The following is an 18,503-nucleotide window of genomic DNA, read 5'->3' as shown; positions in this document are numbered from 1 at the left end:
CAACCACAACGTGAATAACATTTTTAGCTAAAAAAATTTTCAACTAAAGAGATGCATTTTAAATTAAAATGATGGGATATTTAACAGACGTAGTTAAATTTTCAGTTTATAAAATTAATTTCAAACAACAACAAAATTTTTAACATAATAGTTCAACAAAGGAATATAAAGCTACTTTTGCAAATGAAGAATCATTTTTATTCAATTATATATTGCAATTTAAAAAAAAATTATTCATGTTCTCGAAAAAATTACATGAATTTAAAAAAAGTTCCCTGACAATTCCAGGTTTTCCATATAGTTTTGAGCTTCTTTTAAGTAGTTGTATATTCAAACATTACGTTTGGAGCTTTTTTGTAAATATATATTTCAATAAAAGCTGAAAACGTAAGTTTTTGGTTGTTTAATTACGATTATTGTTTTTTATATTCTACCATCCCTTTATATTTTAAACTATAAGCTTCTTTTGTAATAGTGATAATTTGCACATTTTAATTTAAAATGAGCAGATTCCAATATTTGAAATATTTATAATCCTAGTTATCATATCTTATCATCCTTTTGTTCAAATTTTCGTAGAAAATTATAACTGCAATAAAATACAATATAAAAAAGTACAAAATTGTATATACTATACATTGTTTATGCAACATTATTTTTTAATTTGTACATTTCTTCAATAAACTGTAAGATTTTACAATATAATTCTTAGTATAGTTTTCGAATATTTTAATTTTTATGAAATGCTGTATTGTGTTTTACAAATTTGTAATTTTCGACAATACTTTACAGAAAATTAAAAGTGCCTTTGTGACTTTAAACGACAAAATCAAAAAATGTAAAATACAGCAAGTGTCTGTACAACAGAGTAAAAAAACGTTATTAATAAAACTTTATACAAATTTTCAAATCATATAAATTTGTACTTTATTATTATTTTTTTACGTTTCTTCAAGAAAATACAAGAAAAAATCATCTATTTGTATTTAATTGCATTTTCTTGTTAAATTTTGTACTTTCTGGTAAAAATGATTTCCACCAGGGCTCGAAAAATTCCTCTCGAAAATCGTTAATGGCAAGTAATTGATCATCTTATTCGTAGGAAAGTTATGAAAATAGTGCAAAATTCCTATATATAAACAGTTTCGCAAAGAACTTTCGTTGCTTGAGAATGATCGGGAATGTGTCTGAGATTTAGACGAATGCGAGAGATGAGAGTAAAGTATCCTAATTATTTGTTTTTGAAATACTGAGCGCTCCCCGTCTGTAGTCTTTTCACTGATCGCGAATTTTGACTGGTTCGGTTTTGGAGCGTTTTAAGTGTCATACAAAATCCATGCCGAACTTACTGTACTGCTTAGCTCCACTGCGACGTCGAGTGATTTGTCGCTCGCACAATTTCTTTATCTCGCTGATCACGAATACACTCGACGTCAAAGAGATCAGAAATAGGAGATCTGAAATTTGGTTTGGAGATGGTTATAAACAGGATTTTTAAACGCTACAGAAACTGAGTGTGTCTACCTGACGGATTATTTTTAATTTCCGGTTTTCTTCCGGTCCAAAATAAATTTTTCTCGGTCCATTAGAAAGAGTTTTAGAAGATTTGCTCATTTTCAAATGATATTTGAAGATTTTGAAAGATTTCTAAACAGGGTGCCCGTGAAACTTCATTTTTAAAATTCCCCGACTTATCCTGAGTCAATTTTTCGTTTTCTCTGAAGATTGATATTCAAACATCAACATTTCCATCTTGTTACTTTTTTAACATAAAATCTTTTATAAACGGAACCACACAATTTTAGATTAAAATTTCGAATTTATTTATATATTAAAGAAAAAACCAAGACTTTTCTGTCATAAATGATGAATTTTCAATTCAAAAGGACGAATTTTCCCTAAATAGTTGAATTTTCGACCAAAACAATGACTTTTTAATAAAATAGTTCAATTTTTAACTAAAATCTTGAATTTTCTACCAAAAAGTTGAATTTTCAAACAAAAAGATTTAACACCGACCAAAAACAGTTAAATTTTCAACCAAATAGTGGAATTTTCAAGTTAGAAAATCGAATGTTTCAGAAAACACTTGACTTTTATATAATTATGAATGTTTAAACAAATAGTTAAACTTGCAAGCAAAAGACGTGCATTTTCAACAAACTAGTTGAATTTTTAACCAAACAGTTGAATTTTCGATCTTAAATGATGAATTATATAAAAGAATGTAGTAGTTCGTATTTAAAGCAAAAAAGATGCATTTTCTATCAGAAGAGATCAATTTTCAAAACCGAAAACATTAATTTTCTATCGCAAAAGATGAATTTTCAACAAAATATATAAATTTTCAACCAATTAGTCGAGTTTTGAAACGAAAAAGAATAAACTGCAAAGAAAAACACTTGCATTTTCAACCAAATAATTGCATTTTTTAAAAGAAATTTGAATTTTCGAAAAAGAAAGAAAGTTTTTAAATGCAAAAGGACGAATTCCCTTTGCTAATAAATGAATTTTCAACAAAAGATTTGAATTAAAAAAAATGGAATTTTTACTAAAATAATTAAATAATCAATCATTTTCTACTAAATAGGCGAATTTTCAAACAAAAAGACTAAACATCGACCAAAAACAGTTTCACTTCCAAGCAAATATTTGAAATTTTAAGATAAAAAAACTAACGTTTTAGAAAAAACTTGGCTTTTAAACCTGAAAAGATGAATTTTCAACAAAACAGTTAATTTTCAATCAAGAAAGATGAATGCTCAACTAAATAGTTTAACTTGCAAGAAAAAAAGATAAATTTTAAACAAAAGAGTTGATTTTTTAACCAAACAGCCTTAATTTAATGAAAATTAATTTTTAACAACAAAAAACAACGAATTTTCAACCTAGCAGTCAAATTTCTATAAAAAAAGATTCAAATTCGGCTTAAAACAGTTTTATGTTCAACCAAATATTTAAATTTTTATGCTAAAAGGCTAAAGTTTTAGAAATTACTTTACATATAAACATGAGATATAAATTTTCAACAAAAAATTAAATATTTAAATAAATAGCCTAATTTTCAATCTACACAGATCGATTTACAACAAAAAATCTAATAGTTAAAATTTCAACTAAAAAAAGGATGAAATTTCTACCAAAAGAGATGAATTTTGAGACCAAAAAGACGAACTTTCAACCAATGGGATTAATTATTAACCAAAAAAGCCGAATTTTTAACAAATAAGATTTTTAAGTCAAGAAAGAAAAAAAGGTCATTCTAAATTGTTGCTCTTCAAAACCAAAAGAAGAATTTTCTGTAAAACAGTTGAATTTTCAAGTCAATATATGAATATTCAATCAAAAATAGCTGAATTTTTGGTTATGAAAATAAATGTTTGACCATAAGCAAAATGAATGTTTATCCAAAAGGATGAATTTTCAACAAAGAAATGTTTTTTTTAACAAAGTGGTTGAACCTTTAACCAATTACTACAATTTTGAACCAAAAAAAGATTAATTTTTATCGAATAATGTAACTATAGATATCTTAATCAAAAAGACGAATTTAAAAAAAAAAAGTAGTTTAGTCCTCAACCAAAAAAGATTAATGTTAACCAATTGCATTTTTATCCAAAAAGATGAATTTTTAAACCCAGAAGACGAATTTTCAACCAAAAAGAATTATTTTAAAACAAAACTGTTGAATTTTAAACCAAGTAATAACATTTTTATCTTAATAGTTAATAGTCAATAAAAAGCCACTGTGAGAAAGAAATATAAATATAAAAGGTTGGCCACAAAACTTTGTTTTCCAAATTCCCTAATTTTGTCCTCTTCAACTTTTTATTTTTCTTTGTCTTTTCCTTTACCCTGATTTCCAGGCTTTCCTTGACCTACGGCCACCCTATCTAAACATTTAAAAAGATTTTTGATTTGAAACAGAGAATTTCTGGAAAGAATTATAATTCTGGATTTGAACAGCAATCTTTCTTTAAAATTACCTTCTTCTAAATTAGAATACAAATTATTTTAGACAATACCCTATACCAAGTAAAAATTAAATTCATTTTCAAAATTTCCTGTTCCATGTAAGAATGATATTTATTTACACAGTTTGGAAGAAAGAAGATTCAAATTGTGACGAACTCTGGCTTGGAACTATTTTTTTAAAATTCCCTTTTCTAAATAAGAATTTAAAAAATCCCCTGTTCCAAATAAAATTACAATTTTTTACCGAAACTTCCTGCCCTAAAGTTGAAATTATAATTCTTAACGAAATTTCCTGTTCTAAAGTGAACCTTAAAGTAAAAATTATAGTTCTTAACGAAACACTCTCTCCCATAATCAAAATGATAATTCTTTACGGGAATTCCTTATCCCACTTGTCAAAATTATGTTTCATTACTGAAATTCCCTGTCCCAAAACGGAAAATTATCATTTTTTTTTATATCTCCTGTCCCAACTCATAACTATCTTTCTTTCAACAAATTAACGGTTTCAACTCAGAATTATTATAATAAAATATACTAAATCACTTTTAGTTTGCATATTAGCGCATTCAAGACAATAGTCCCGGGCATTGAATAAAATTAACCGTCATTTTCTGTTTTTTTAACCGGCGAACAAAATTCCTGGTTATTTCCAGATTTCTTAGTCAAGTAGACACCCTGAAAGTTTTCAATCTAAATTTTTGCACTTTACCTTTGGACGTCAGAGCCTCTGTTTGAAAAACTCTCTGTAGGGGAGGGAAATAAATAACTAACATTTGGCCTACTACAGAAAGAGTGACGGCTACCAAGAACATCTTGTTGCTCAAGAAACCAATTGTGAATACTGATTTGGTCTGGAAAGAAACAATCTAATTGTAGAAAACCATTTTCTTTTTAAAATAATTTCTACTTTGGTGAGAAAAATAAAATTATATTTTTAAACCAACCTGAGATCGGCAGCTTAATGCATTAAACATATCAAAAAAGACAAAGCAAGTGAATGTCATTGTTGTATCGCGAGCCGTAATTCCTCCCGAGGTCATCTAGAAAATTTCAGAAATAATAATTATATCATTTTGCAGAAGTTAACCAGGATTGCTACAGGTCAGGAAAAGTCAGGAAAAGTCAGGGAATGTCATGAACAATCTGAAAGAGAAATAGGTAAAAGTGTTGTACATACTTCACACTCTTTCCCCTTTTTTTGAACAAAGAATTCCTCTTTTTCTCTCTGTTTTCATATCTTTTAGTTAAAAATTCTACTATGTTTGAAAATAAAATTATTTTGTTGAAAACGCAACTATTTGTTTAATTGAATTCATCTTTGGTCGAAAGATGAACTAACTTGTTAAACATTCATTTTATTGACAGAAGATTGAACTATATTATTGAAATTTCATTTTTTTTTTAAATTACTTTGATAGAAAATTCTTATTTGTAGCTTAAGAATTAAACTTTTTATTAAAAATACGTCTTTTTGGGTTAAAGATTCACTAATTTTGTTTAAAAAAATTTATGTTTTCGCTAAAAAATCTTTCTTGGTTGGAAATTCATCTTTTTGTTTTAAAAATTCATCTTCTTTGGTCGAAATTGAATATTTTTTTATTAAATTAATTTATTTTTTAAATTTAATTTTTGGTTAAAAAATAATCCGTCTGCGTTGAAGGTTCATCTGTTTTGTTAAAAAAATAATGTTTCATGAATTCAACTGTTTTTATTTTATTTTTTAAATATTTTTTGTTCAAGTATCAAATGCTGTAGTTTTTGTTGAGAATTCATCTTGTTTTTATTGCAAATTTAACCACTTGTTCGAGAAATGAACTCCTTTGTTAAAAATTCGTTGTTTTTTTAGTTGAAACTTAATTTTCTTCTTAACTTCTTAATTTCATTTCAAAATTCAAATATTTCGTTGAAAATTCGTATGCTTCGGTTTAAAATTCAACAATTGAATTGAATTTTTTTTCTTTCGTGACTGTTAAAAATTTGGATAAAATTTCGCCTTTTTTTGATAAATCGACTTTCTTTTTATTTTAATTAATTTAGTTCATCTTTTTTTAGATGAAATTTTAGTTTTGTCTTGTTGAAAACACAACTGTTCTGTAAAATTATTATATATTTTGGAAGAAAATTAAGCTATTTTGTTAAAAACTAATCTTTAGTTGAAAATTCACACTTGGTTTAAAGTTTTTTCTCTTTCTACTAAGAATCTTTCTTGGTTAAAAATTCAAATCTTTTGTTGAAAATTCGTCTTTTTGGTTTGAAACTTTATCTCTTTCGGTAGATATTTCACCGTTTTTGGTTGAAATACAACCTTTATTGGTTAAAAATTAATCTGTTTTGGCTGAGAATTAAACTGTTTTTTTTTATTCTTCTTTTTTGGTTGAATTCAGCTGTTTTTTGTTTAAAAACATAATAATTTGTGGTTGAAATATCAACTATTACATTTCTCGTTTGAAATTAACCTTTTTTTTCTTGCAAATTTAACCACTTGTTTGAAAAATAAATTCCTTTGTTAAGAAGTCGTTTCTCTTTAGGTTGAAATTAATGTTCTTAACTGCAAATTTAACTATTCCATTTTCAGTTAAAACTTTTTTTTGTTGAAAATTTGTATGTTTGGGTTTGAAAATTAATCTTTTTTGGTTAAAAATATAACTACTTGACTCAACGTTCAACTACTTTGTTCAAAATTAATTTCTTATAGTTAAAGATTCATCATTTGAGTTGAAAAAAACAATTTTTTAAATAAAGATTTAACCATTTCGTTGAAAATTCGTTTCTTTTGCTTGAAAATTTATCTTTTTTGATTGAAAATTTTTTCATTTGATTAAAAATTTATTTTATAGGTTGAAAATTTAATTACTTTATTGAAAAGCTGACTTTTTTGTTGAAAATTCCATTACTATGTTAAAAAGTCATTCTTTTTGGCCGAAAATTGATTTATTTTGTTCAAAATTCGTTTTTTGGATAAGAAACTCGTCATTTTAGTTGAAAATTTAATAGATTTCAACGTGCAATCTTAAGCGTTTCATATTAAATTCAATATGGAACTTATAAATTAATTTTAATGAAGAGAATTTATTCCCCTATTATTCTCCAATTTTCCTGAAAAATCGCCCTATTTCTCCTGTTTTAAGAGCATTTTGGTCTGTGAAATTTGCTCTAGTGACTAAAAGAGTTTAAGATAAATTTAGAAAGAAACCATTTTTTCTGCAGTAACATTATTGATCTCCTAGGTGTAAGATTTTTTTTACACCTGAAAGAAAAATTTACAACGATCATGGGAAATGCAAAATTAGTCAAGGAATAGTCAGGAAAAGTTAAGGAATTTTAAAATCGGAATTTAATAGCAACCCTATTAACTTAAAATTTTCTCTACCATTAAATCAATGTTACCTCTCGATTGTAAACCCAGAGCGTTCCAATGATAATGATCGTGGCTGACAATAAAACGTTTATCACAAGACTTTTCGTGATCATCGGCTCTTTCACGTTTCGAGGTTTTTGATTTAGAACGTCTTTGTCAACCGGCTCGACTCCCAAACTAAACAAAAGGATTTTTTTTTAAATTTTTAATACAAAAAACTATTTTAAAAGCACTCCAAAGATAAATTTCTACCTCTGAGCAGGAGGACCATCCATGATGATATTAATCCAAAGAATCTGCATCGCGTTCAAAGGATTCGGGATGCTCATTAGTGTCGCGAGAGCAATTAAAGACAAAGCTGCAATGCTAGTACTAAGTTGAAACCTTACAAAATTACGAATATTATAGAAAATTCCTTTTCCTTCCTCGATGGCGCCACTGAAACAAAATCAAGAAAATTACATGAATCGCTTTCATTCTCATGCAGAGTGTCTACTCAAATCCTGGGGAAAAATTTCCTGAGAATTCCTAGTTTTCTCCTGGTATCTAAAATTTTTTACAGGTATAATTTTTCGTAGTATCGTTCCATTCAAATTTTTCTCATTTTTTAGAACAATCGACTCAGAATATGTATACAGTTTCGCGAGTTTATCCCATAAATAATTTTAAAAAATTTTAATTAAATAATTAGTAATTAAGTCCATTAATTTGAATAATACGTCAAACAAATTTTCATTTTACCTTTTCATGCTTCAAATTCGGTGTATATTTAGATAAAATTATATGTAGGTGTTATATTAAATTCAATTTAAACGGCTGCGAAATCCCAACTGTTCCAGTAAAAATATTGCATATTTAAAAATATGAATTAATTTTTAACCAAGGAGGTGAATTTTCGATCAAAAAGATTCATTTTCTACAACGAAGGCAGGTGGAAAAGCGTCGACCTTTGGTAAGTCAAAACAATTACAATTAGTACCTGGTCTGAAAGAACGAAATATTGAAAGTATAACAGTGCAGAGTGAGATAAGGGATCCGAATGGGGGGAGATACGGGAACGTCCGACGCCCAGTTGACCGAGATAGAAGCAAAAGTCGCGGAAGATATCGCAATCAAGGGACTCCCTGATCCTTTGGGGCTGACTTGTGTTGCAAGGCTGAAAGCATCTGACTTGTCTAGTCAACGGGTGCGTTTTGGAGTTTCTGCAACTGACGGTACGGAAATACATGCCATAATTGGAGCTCGGACTATGAAGGGTCTTTCGCTTCCACATCAGTCAATAGACAATATCGATACCAAAGATTACACACACCTTCCCGTCTATCTTTCGAACGCTACGCCTTTGCGGAACCCAAATTATTAATTGGACAAGATCACTGGGACTTAATTACACCTATACGGACATTTAGTGCTACACGATATGTACCAGCAGCATCACTTACCAGACTAGGGTGGGTAATGCATGGACAAGTCCCGTGTCCACTGATTAAACCAGGTGAAAATGAACGTACGTTCATGACAAGTGAGTTTACAGAAATAAATACAGAATTTATATCTAACGCAGATCTGCATATACTTGTTAAATCGCACTTCAACTTAGAGAGTATAGGCATTACGACTTATAGCCGAAAAAACAAGCAGGAAGTTAGGGCTAAACATGAACTAGTTACCAGTGCAAAACGTTTAGGTTCCCGATGGGAAGCAGGATTGTTATGGAAGAACGACGTGGTAAAATTGCCAAATAATCGGGAATACGCCATTATACGTCTTACGTCCCTCGAGCGTAAAATGGATCGCGACCCTGAATATGGAGAGCGATATTGTTTACAAATGGAAAACTTTCTTAATTCAAGCTACGCACAGAAGAATTTGGTTCAGAAAATAACAATGGTCGTGTATAGCATTTGCCACATTTTGTTGCGACAAGTTCCAGCAAGCCGGGCAAGATCCGAATTGTGTTCGATGCGGCAGCTAAAACCAAAGGAGTCTCGCTCAATGATAACCTGCTGTCGGGTCCTGATTTAGTTTGCTCGCTGATGGGAATACTCATGCGATGCCTTTATGGGAGATATACGAGAAATGTTCCGAAAAATTAAAATTCGTAAGGAAGATCAAGAGGCGCAACAATTTCTTTGCCGAGGAATGAACCGTAATCGTGAACCTGATACCTACGTTATAACGTCAATGATATTCGGAGCTACATGCTCCCCTTGTACAGCACAGTATATTATGAACAGAAATGCTCGAGAGTTTGAGAAGTCATATCCCCGGTCGGTTGAAGCTATAGGTAACAAGCATTACGTCGACGATTATTTAAACAGTGTTGACACGGTGGAAGAAGGGATTGAAAGAATCCTAGAAGTCACCGAGATCCATAAACACGGAGGGTTCGAAATTAGAAGGTGGGCTAGTAACAGTGAATTATTGTTAAAAACTTTGCTCGTCGAAAAGCGTGTTAACGACGCCATCATTTTGTCTGAGGACCAGATAGAAAGAGCTCTGGGCGTAGAATGGAGTCCTACTCTAGATATAATATCTTTTAATTTGAATATGAAGAAAATACTAGAGCTGATTCTTGGCGGCACGCAAATTCCAACAAAACGTGAAATGTTGGGAATCATAATGTCCGTCTATGATCCCCTGGGAATGTTACTACCTTACACGATCAGGAGCAAAATATTGTTACAGGAGGTTTGGCGCAGCGGTGTCGGATGGGACCAGGAACTGACAGGGGACCGTGACCGGACAATGGAAAGCATGGATCGCCGAGCTTAAAATAATAGAACATTATCGGATACCGCGCGCGTACTTCAGTAGGTCTAAATTACCCGAAAATATAGAGTTGCATTTATTTAGTGATGCCAACAATACGGCCTACTCTGCTGTCGCATATCTACGAGCAATATGGGATGATAATACAATTCAAGTTGCATTTGTAGCGGGAAAGGAAAGAGTCGGTCCATTGAAACCTCTGTCCATTCCCCGAATGGAAATGCAAGGAGCTTTACTGGCCAGTCGACTGGGAACTACTGTTATGCACGAGCTCTAGCTAAAAATCAAGCATAGAGTGATTTGAACTGACTCCCGTACGGTTTTGAACTGAATTCGAGCTGACCCTCGCAGATATTAAAATTTTGTGGCACACTGTCTTGCGGAAATTGACGAAATAACCAATGCGTCCGAATGGAAATGGATATAATCTAAAGAGATTGCAGCGGATAGAGCGACCAAAAACTCTGGAAACGTAAACGACCACATGACTAAATGGCTTCAAGGTGCATCGTTCCTTTATGAACCAGAAGAACAATGGCCGAGACAACCTAATTTGAGTAAAGGTGGGCAGTTAAAGACGAAAACTAAACGAGAATTTGTGGCACTTGTAAAGGACGCTAGTGACGATGTACTTCCCAACATCGATCATTTCTCTAAATGGCTGACGTTAATTCGTGGTACTGCTTATGTCTTATTTTCATCACAAATATGGACAGGTGAGATTAACGCGTAATTAAAACCAGAATTGTTAGAAGTGGCCGAGAATCTCTAAAACAAGCGAGTACCACGAGATTGTTTTAGTTGGGAAATACAAACAATATTAGATGAAGAACCGCTACCAAAGGACAGCCCTCTTCTAGGTTTAACACCAACGATCTGCAAGGAGGACGGTGTAATAAGAGTGGATGGAAGAATCAATGCAGCTAAAGATGTTCCCTACGATGTGAAGTCGCCTATCATCCTGGATGGAAAACATAGTTATACTCAATTATTAGTAAAACACTACTACGAACGAGCTAGCCACGCCACACCTGAAACGGTGGTAAACGAGCTAAAGCAACGGAACTGGATTCTGAAAGTGCGTCCTACTGTTCGAACTGTCTCCTCGTAATGTCAGCTATGTCGTATGCGACGGGCCAAGCCCCAGATTCCAAGGATGGGTGATTTGCCGATACAACGATTAGGACATCACCAGCGTCCATTTACCTTCTGTGGAATTGATTACTTCGGTCCAATGATGGTAACGATCGGGCGACGACATGAAAAGCGATGGGGTGTTCTGATAACGTGTCTAACTACTCGTGCTGTGCATCTTGAGTTAGCTTCCTCGCTAACTACTCATTCGGCAATTATGAGATAAGCACGGATGATGGCGCGGCGTGGAAATCCGAGTGAAATGTACTCGGACAACGGAACGAATCTTACAGGTATGAATCAAGAGTTGCGCAAGGCTGAATTCCGGAAATCGATCACGAACTGATCAAATTTGAAATGACCAATCGTCAAATTAAATAACGATTCATACCTTCCGCGACTCCGCATATAGGAGGCAGTTGGGAGCGGCTTGTGAGGAGTGTTAAGGTATCACTGGCTGCAGTGCTTAATAAAAGGGCGCCAAAAGAAGAGGTATTGCATACGCTTCTTGTTGAGGTCGAACATTGGATCAACAGTCGCCCCTTGACGCACGTATCGGTAGACCATCGAGACATGGAAATCCTCACTCCCAATCATTTTCTCATCGGATCATCCTCAGGAGTAACTGTACCTGGCAAATTCACCGATTCTGATCTATGTTCACGAAAAACGTGGAAAAAGTCACAAAGATTAGCGGACATGTTTTGGGCTCGGTGGATGAAGGAATATCTACCAAGCTTAGTGGTTCGAAAATGTTGGTCGCAAGAAATAAGATCGCTGTCGATAGGTGATATGGTGCTTGTGGCAGATTCAACTCTCCCGCGAAATATTTGGCCAAAAGGAATAATCACAAACGTATATCCAGGAAAGGATGGACGTATTCGAAATGTGGATGTCCGTACACGAGGTCGTGTGTTTCGATGGTCAGCAGCAAATATCGTTGTCTTGGTTCCCGCCATATAAGGTACGGTGGCGCACAGCTTCCTTACAGGGGGGAGATTGTTGCCAATGGCGGTAACCAAGGGGCGAAAATCTTTATTGATTTATCTGATTATTGAGGAGAGAGCTGGCGCTCTGTTTTTGGGGTCGAGGTCGACCTTGTGATTAACGTTTGTTTTGGATTCGTTCGCTCAGGTAATAAGGGGCGAAGGTTCGGATGAATTAATTGGGACAATATTGTTCTCGCTTCCTTTTGTTGAAAGTATGTTACCCTGGAATCGGTAGACAAAAAGATCCCGACCTTCAAGGAATACCCTGGTCAGGTTAGGAGGTGAAGATTGGAAAACCTTTGTGGATGAAACGAGAGAAGCTCGCAGTGCACATACATGACGTAAGGAGGGGTGAAGGAGGTCGGGATCTGCGAAGGTCAATTACTCCAAAGAAGATGGACAGGACTTGAAGGATAGGACGTGAAAGTGCAAAAACAGTGTTGTGTTCGCCGAGTGTATTACCAATTGTAAAGGGTGGTAACGAAATTGTTTTGTTAAAGTTCAGTGCCAATAATAATTGTGTTTTATAAAGATGCGTGTGTCCCAGTTATTTTGAATAATCTCTCCTTCCCCCTCGCTATTCTGGCTAGCCTGGCGGGAGGCCAACCCGGTTCATAACAGGAATGATCAACTTTCAACTAAAATTGTGAACAGAAAACTGGAATAGTTGAATTTTTAACTAAAATTATGCATGTTTAATTAGAATAATTGAATTTTCAACCAAAAAGATTAATTTTCAACCGAGAATATTAATTTCATAAAAAAAGATGAATTTTCAATTAAAAAAGATACATTTTTGACTAAATTAAATTCGATTTAAACTGCTTCGAAATACTAACTTTTCACGTAAAAATATTACAATTTCAATAATATAGGTGCATTTTTAATCAAATAGTTGAATTTTAAAACAAAACAATCAATTTTCTACCAAAAATATGATTTTTTAACAAAATACATTAGCTCTCAACCAAACAGTTGAATTTTCAATTAAAAAAGATCAATTTCCATAATTGAAGCTACAGCCAAAAATAACACCAAATTTTCAATTAAAATGATGGATCTTAAACTTCACTAGATACATTTTATACCAAAGAGATGCACTTTAAGCAAAAGAGTTTAAGTTTAAACTAAAAAATCTGTCCGCTTCGTTTTACCTCGCGCTACGCGCTCAACTTTTCTGCACAGACTATTTAAAACTAAAGGTAAAAGTATCGACAACAGTAATTTAAAGATTGTGAATTCTCTTTTGTTAAAGCTCCTTCGGCTTTAACGAACATATTCTCATCACGTATCTCGTGCTTCGCACTCGAGTTTATCCCTACAATTTTATATCATTCCCATAAATGTATATTATTATAATTCGTAACTTGCATTGGTATTAAAACAGACGAAATCTCATTGTCCCGTTTAAAAAAATTTGAAAATATTTATTCTTCTAAATTTACTCAATTCTATTGATTCGATAAAGTTTTTTAAAGTTTCTATTTCATTCATCTTGAAGTCTTTAAAACTCACCCTAAATTTGGAGGCATTTGATCAAATTCTTTTGAAGTTTCTTTAATTTTTCTCTAATTAATTTCAAACTCATTTTTGAATTGATTGAATTATGATTGTACAAAATGTATATCTGATTTATTTTGAAATTGGTTAGTTTAAATAAGTTTGTTTTGGAAATATTATACTAACATTTTTTTTAACTAATTGAAAATTATACGAAAAAATTGTCTTGCAAGCAGCCGCCAAGACACCGAGACTGCACCTAGAGCAACTACTCAGGGTCATCCTATTGGCAAGAGGAAAAAGGGCTCCAGAGATACCCCCTCCCCCCAATAACGGCAGAATGCTCTTGATCATCTGGACAGGCCGAGTCTGACGTCTTTTATTATAAAGACGCTGGAGAGGCTGGTCGAGAGATATATCAGGGATGAGGTACTTTTGACCTCACCGCTACACAGAGGACAGCATGCTTATCAGGTAGCCTACTCGGTAGAGACGGAGCTCCATGCTGCTGTGACAAAATTGGAGCAGCAGTTGGAACAAAAGGGGTATGCTGTGGGAACGTTCTTGGATATAATGGAAGCCTTCAGTAATACCCCTCCAGAAGTCATCTGTCGGGAGGCTTTGAGGTGTGGTGTACCAAACCAGCTGGTAAGCTGGATAGGAAGTATGTTACGCCGAAGGAGACTCGAAACCAGATGGGGTGAAGGTCTAGTTAAAGGAGTAGTGCCACGGGGGTGTCCACATGGGGGTGTCGTGTCGCCCATCCTGTGGTGCATAGTCGTGGATGGTCTCCTTCGTAGGCTTAATGAAGAGGGGTATTATACTCAGGGATATGCGGATGACTTTGTAATCCTAGTTAGAGGGGCTCATCTGGAAACTTTAATGGGCCTTACAAGGTCGGCGCTGCACATCGTGGAACTCTGGTGCGATAGCTCAGGGCTCTCGGTAAATTTGGAAAAGACCAAAATGGTCATTTTCACGAAGAATTACAAGACGCCGAAAGTTGACGCTCCTGTTTTTTGTGGCCGGAGGCTGACGTTTTCAGACTCGGTTAAATACTTGGGAGTAATCCTAGATAGCAAACTGAGCTGGGCAAAGCACCTGGAGATCCAATGCAGGAAATTCGTCATGACTTTCTGGATTTGTAGGAGAGTTTTTGGGTTGACGTGGGGAATATGGCCCAAAATGCTTGCAAGGCTCTACTCCGCGGTCCTTAAACCGAGGCTCCTTCATGCGGATGTGGTCTGGTGGCCACAGGCAGAACTCAAAACGATGCAGGACAGACTGCGACAATTGCAAACGCTAGCATTTAGGGGTCTAACGGGAGCAATGAGGACTACGCCTACAGCAGCGATAGGCTTCATGCTCTGCGAAGAACCTCTTCACCTTGCGATAACTGGAAAAGCGGCACACGCGATGGGCCGCCTGGTGAGAGTAAACAGATGGACTCGGGGGACTAGACACAATAGGCTCCCGAGTGACATCAGCTCACTGCCGATTCTTGAAATGAGGCGGGATAGAATTACAAAACGTTTCGACTTCACCAGGGCTTTCCGTATCTGCATTCCAAGTAGGGATGCGCAGAAAGAAAATGGTAACCCACTCCTCCAACGGGAAATCTGGTATACGAATGGCTCAAGGGGAGAGGGAGGATCAGGAGCAGGAATTTATGTCAGTGCGAGGAGGAGGGAAGTGGTGGTCCGCTTGGGTGACATTCTACTGTCTTTCGGGCGGAGGTCCTTGTTGTTCTTCGAAATGCTGAGATATTATTAGAGGAAAACGCAACTAGAAGACAGATTACGATCTGTTCGGATAGCCAAGCGACACTAACTGCAGTGGGAAAACTAAAAATATCATCGGAACTGATTTGGGAACGCAAAAAGGCATTAAACCGACTTGCGGAAAAGAATAAAGTGGCTCTCATTCGGGTCCCTGGCCATACAGGGATCAAGGGCAACGAGAAAGCGGACCAGCTGGCAAGAAGCGGTGCGGCAAGTGAATACATAGGGCCGGAACCGGTACTGGGTCTAGCGTCTTGCTGCATCGGCCTTGCCATCAAAAGCTGGATCCGCACTAAGCACCGAGAATACTGGGAGCAGGTCCGGGGTTGCCGACAGGCAAAGTCTCTCCTGGGCTATACGTGCAGAATGGACAGAGCCAGGGAAATCTTGGTCTTGCCAAAGAAAGACGTAAGGACAGTGGTTCAGATGCTCACTGGGCACAACCACTTAAACTACCATATGCACAAAATGGGGTACAACCCCTTTACGGAGTGCAGGAGATGTGGCAAGGATAATGAAACATCCTTGCATGTAATATGCCAATGTCCGGCGTTGGCAAGGCTCAGACATCAAACCCTTGGATCTTATTTTATGGAACCTGAGGAAGATACAATGCTATCGGTGACTGACTTGCTCGGCTTCTTTAAGAGGTCTGTGATAAACTACCGATAGCGACAGTTGGAGGTGTGACACAATAGGCTTTATAACTTGAGAGCCAGAGGAGCTTCTATAGGGGGATACCCGCCCGAATTACAACTAACTAACTACTGTTAATAATGTTTTTCATGATTAAAGCCAAAATTATACATCCTATTAAAAAGTGGTTGATAACAAATTTGGAGATCTTTTTCAAATGCACAATTTTTGTATCTTCGTCTTTTACCGTATTTTGCATAGTTTGGCCGAAAAATGTAATTTTTTGATTTTTCATAATTTGGTGTGCTGTCAAAAAATGAAATTTGGATTTTTCAAACAAATTCAAAAAATTGTTATGATAATCTTGTAGGACATTCAAAAAGCAACATTTTTCTTCTCTTGACTTTTTTCATATCGTGCGTTATTTGGCCTGAAATGTTCATTTTCGTGTTTTTTTTTTTTTTTTTGAATTTTGTAAATACTATAACTCTGATAATTTTTGGTATTTTAAAAAAAGTCATTAGGATAAATTGTTCGAATTTTTGAATACTATGAATAACCGAACAGAGAATTTTTGATTTTTTGAAAAAGTGGTCTCAAAAATATTCAAAATGTGCCCACTTTTTGAATTTTTATCCAAAATGGGTGGCTAACGAACTTGACCTTTAGTTTATGACACTAAACGAGTGTACCAAAGGCCAATCTAATAGATTAATTTTTTCAAAAGTTTTCGTGTTCACAGACAGACATACAGGCAGACATACACATTCGTAAAAACCTGTTTTTCGGATTTAGAGGGTCTCAAAAAGTGGACATTTAACAAAAACTGGAGGGGGGGGTCAAATTTTACACAAATTTAATACCTTCTCTGATGAAAATGTAAAAAGATGAATTTTCAAACAAGAAGATTAATTTTTTACCAAGAAATACAAATTTTTAACCAAATTGTTGAATTTTTAACTTCAAAGTATCAATTTTCAAAGAAACTTTCAACCGATTAACTAAATTTTTATTCTAAAAAAGATCAATTGTGAACAAAGAAAAAATGTTCAGTCAAAAGAGCCAGAAAAATGGAATAGTTCAATTTTCAGTTTAAAAATTAAATTTCAAACCAAAAGAATATAACTATATAATTAAAAAAGTAATAAACAAAAGTATAATTGTTATTCATTTTTATAATTCAAAGTTTGAAAATTCCAGGTTTTCCTTGTTTCCCATGTAGGGTAGACACCCTGTCATAGATATCTTTTAGAAGAGAATGAAGGACTAAATTTAGACCTACATGATTGTTTGAAAATCATCATCTACGAGAATCATATCAGACGCCTCCTTGCAAACATCAGTTCCATTTTTGCCCATGGCTATGCCGACATCTGCTTTTTTAAGAGCAACACCATCATTTACTCCATCACCTGTCATGCCAACTATGTGTCCACCTTTCTGCAAAGCTTTCACGATGTTTAATTTGTGTTTTGGCGTGACTCGGTAAAAAACACTGACAGTGTCAATCACTTCTTCTAATTGCCGCTCGGTTAAAGCATCGATTTCGTTTCCTGACATGGTTTTCTTATGCATTGTATCCAAGCCAATCATATTTGCTGAAAATTTTAATATGATAGTAATTTCTATGTGACAATGGCAAATTAACGAAATATGATCAAACATATATGTAATAATTTACCGATGGCACAGGCAGTTTCTTTAGCATCTCCCGTAACCATTCTCACGGAAACACCACTATTCATTAAAATCGTGATAGATTCACGAACATGGGGTCTTGGTGGATCGCAGATGCCAACCATTCCCACATAAACAAGGTCCTGGAGTGACGAACCACGAGCTAATCCAATTACTAACAAAAAAAAAACGAAAATTAATATAAAATTAATACTAAAGCGGGGGGGGGGGTGATAATTATTGATCACTATTTTAGAATCTTTGACATCTTTGTGAAACATTTACGAACTCATTGAAATCTTTAAAATTATTTTTTGTGAAACCTCTAAATGCTTTGAAATTTTGAAAATGATTTTTAAACCTTATGAAAGCATTTGGATACTTTGAAATCTGTGTAAAATCATTGAAATCTTTGTGACATCTTTGAAATATTCATTAAATCTGTTGAAAACTTCGAAATCACTGTAAAATCATTGAATTTTATTATGAAATCTTTTTAAATCTCTAAAATCTTATGAAATCATTAAAATGGTTGTGCAACTGTTTGAATTCTTATAATCTCTCAAATAGTTTAAATCTTTCTAAAATATTTGACATTTTTTATGAAATCTTTAGAAAACCTTGAAAAATCTTCGGGAGCTCCCATAAAGATTGTCACAGTTTTTTTTGGCAAATTCT

At 34.1% G+C, this 18,503-nt stretch overlaps 1 protein-coding gene across 1 annotated transcript in view; it reads right to left on the bottom strand.

The window, feature by feature from the left end:
- LOC117166939 (calcium-transporting ATPase type 2C member 1) overlaps nt 1–18,503 on the bottom strand; it is a 35,924-nt gene that overhangs the window by 4,795 nt on the left and 12,626 nt on the right. Inside the window, exons 9-15 of the mRNA XM_033351411.1 lie at nt 17,830–18,000; nt 17,431–17,746; nt 7,589–7,774; nt 7,366–7,513; nt 4,923–5,018; nt 4,688–4,829; nt 1,350–1,457 (exon numbers count right to left, since the gene is read on the bottom strand). Of these exons, the coding sequence (XP_033207302.1) occupies nt 1,350–1,457; nt 4,688–4,829; nt 4,923–5,018; nt 7,366–7,513; nt 7,589–7,774; nt 17,431–17,746; nt 17,830–18,000 (1,167 nt within the window). The remainder of the gene's footprint in view (nt 1–1,349; nt 1,458–4,687; nt 4,830–4,922; nt 5,019–7,365; nt 7,514–7,588; nt 7,775–17,430; nt 17,747–17,829; nt 18,001–18,503) is intronic.

Source organism: Belonocnema kinseyi, chromosome 2 (genome assembly GCF_010883055.1).
Source record: "Belonocnema kinseyi isolate 2016_QV_RU_SX_M_011 chromosome 2, B_treatae_v1, whole genome shotgun sequence".
Taxonomy (NCBI): Eukaryota; Metazoa; Arthropoda; class Insecta; order Hymenoptera; family Cynipidae; genus Belonocnema; species Belonocnema kinseyi.
This window is presented reverse-complemented; position numbering and strand designations above follow the sequence as displayed.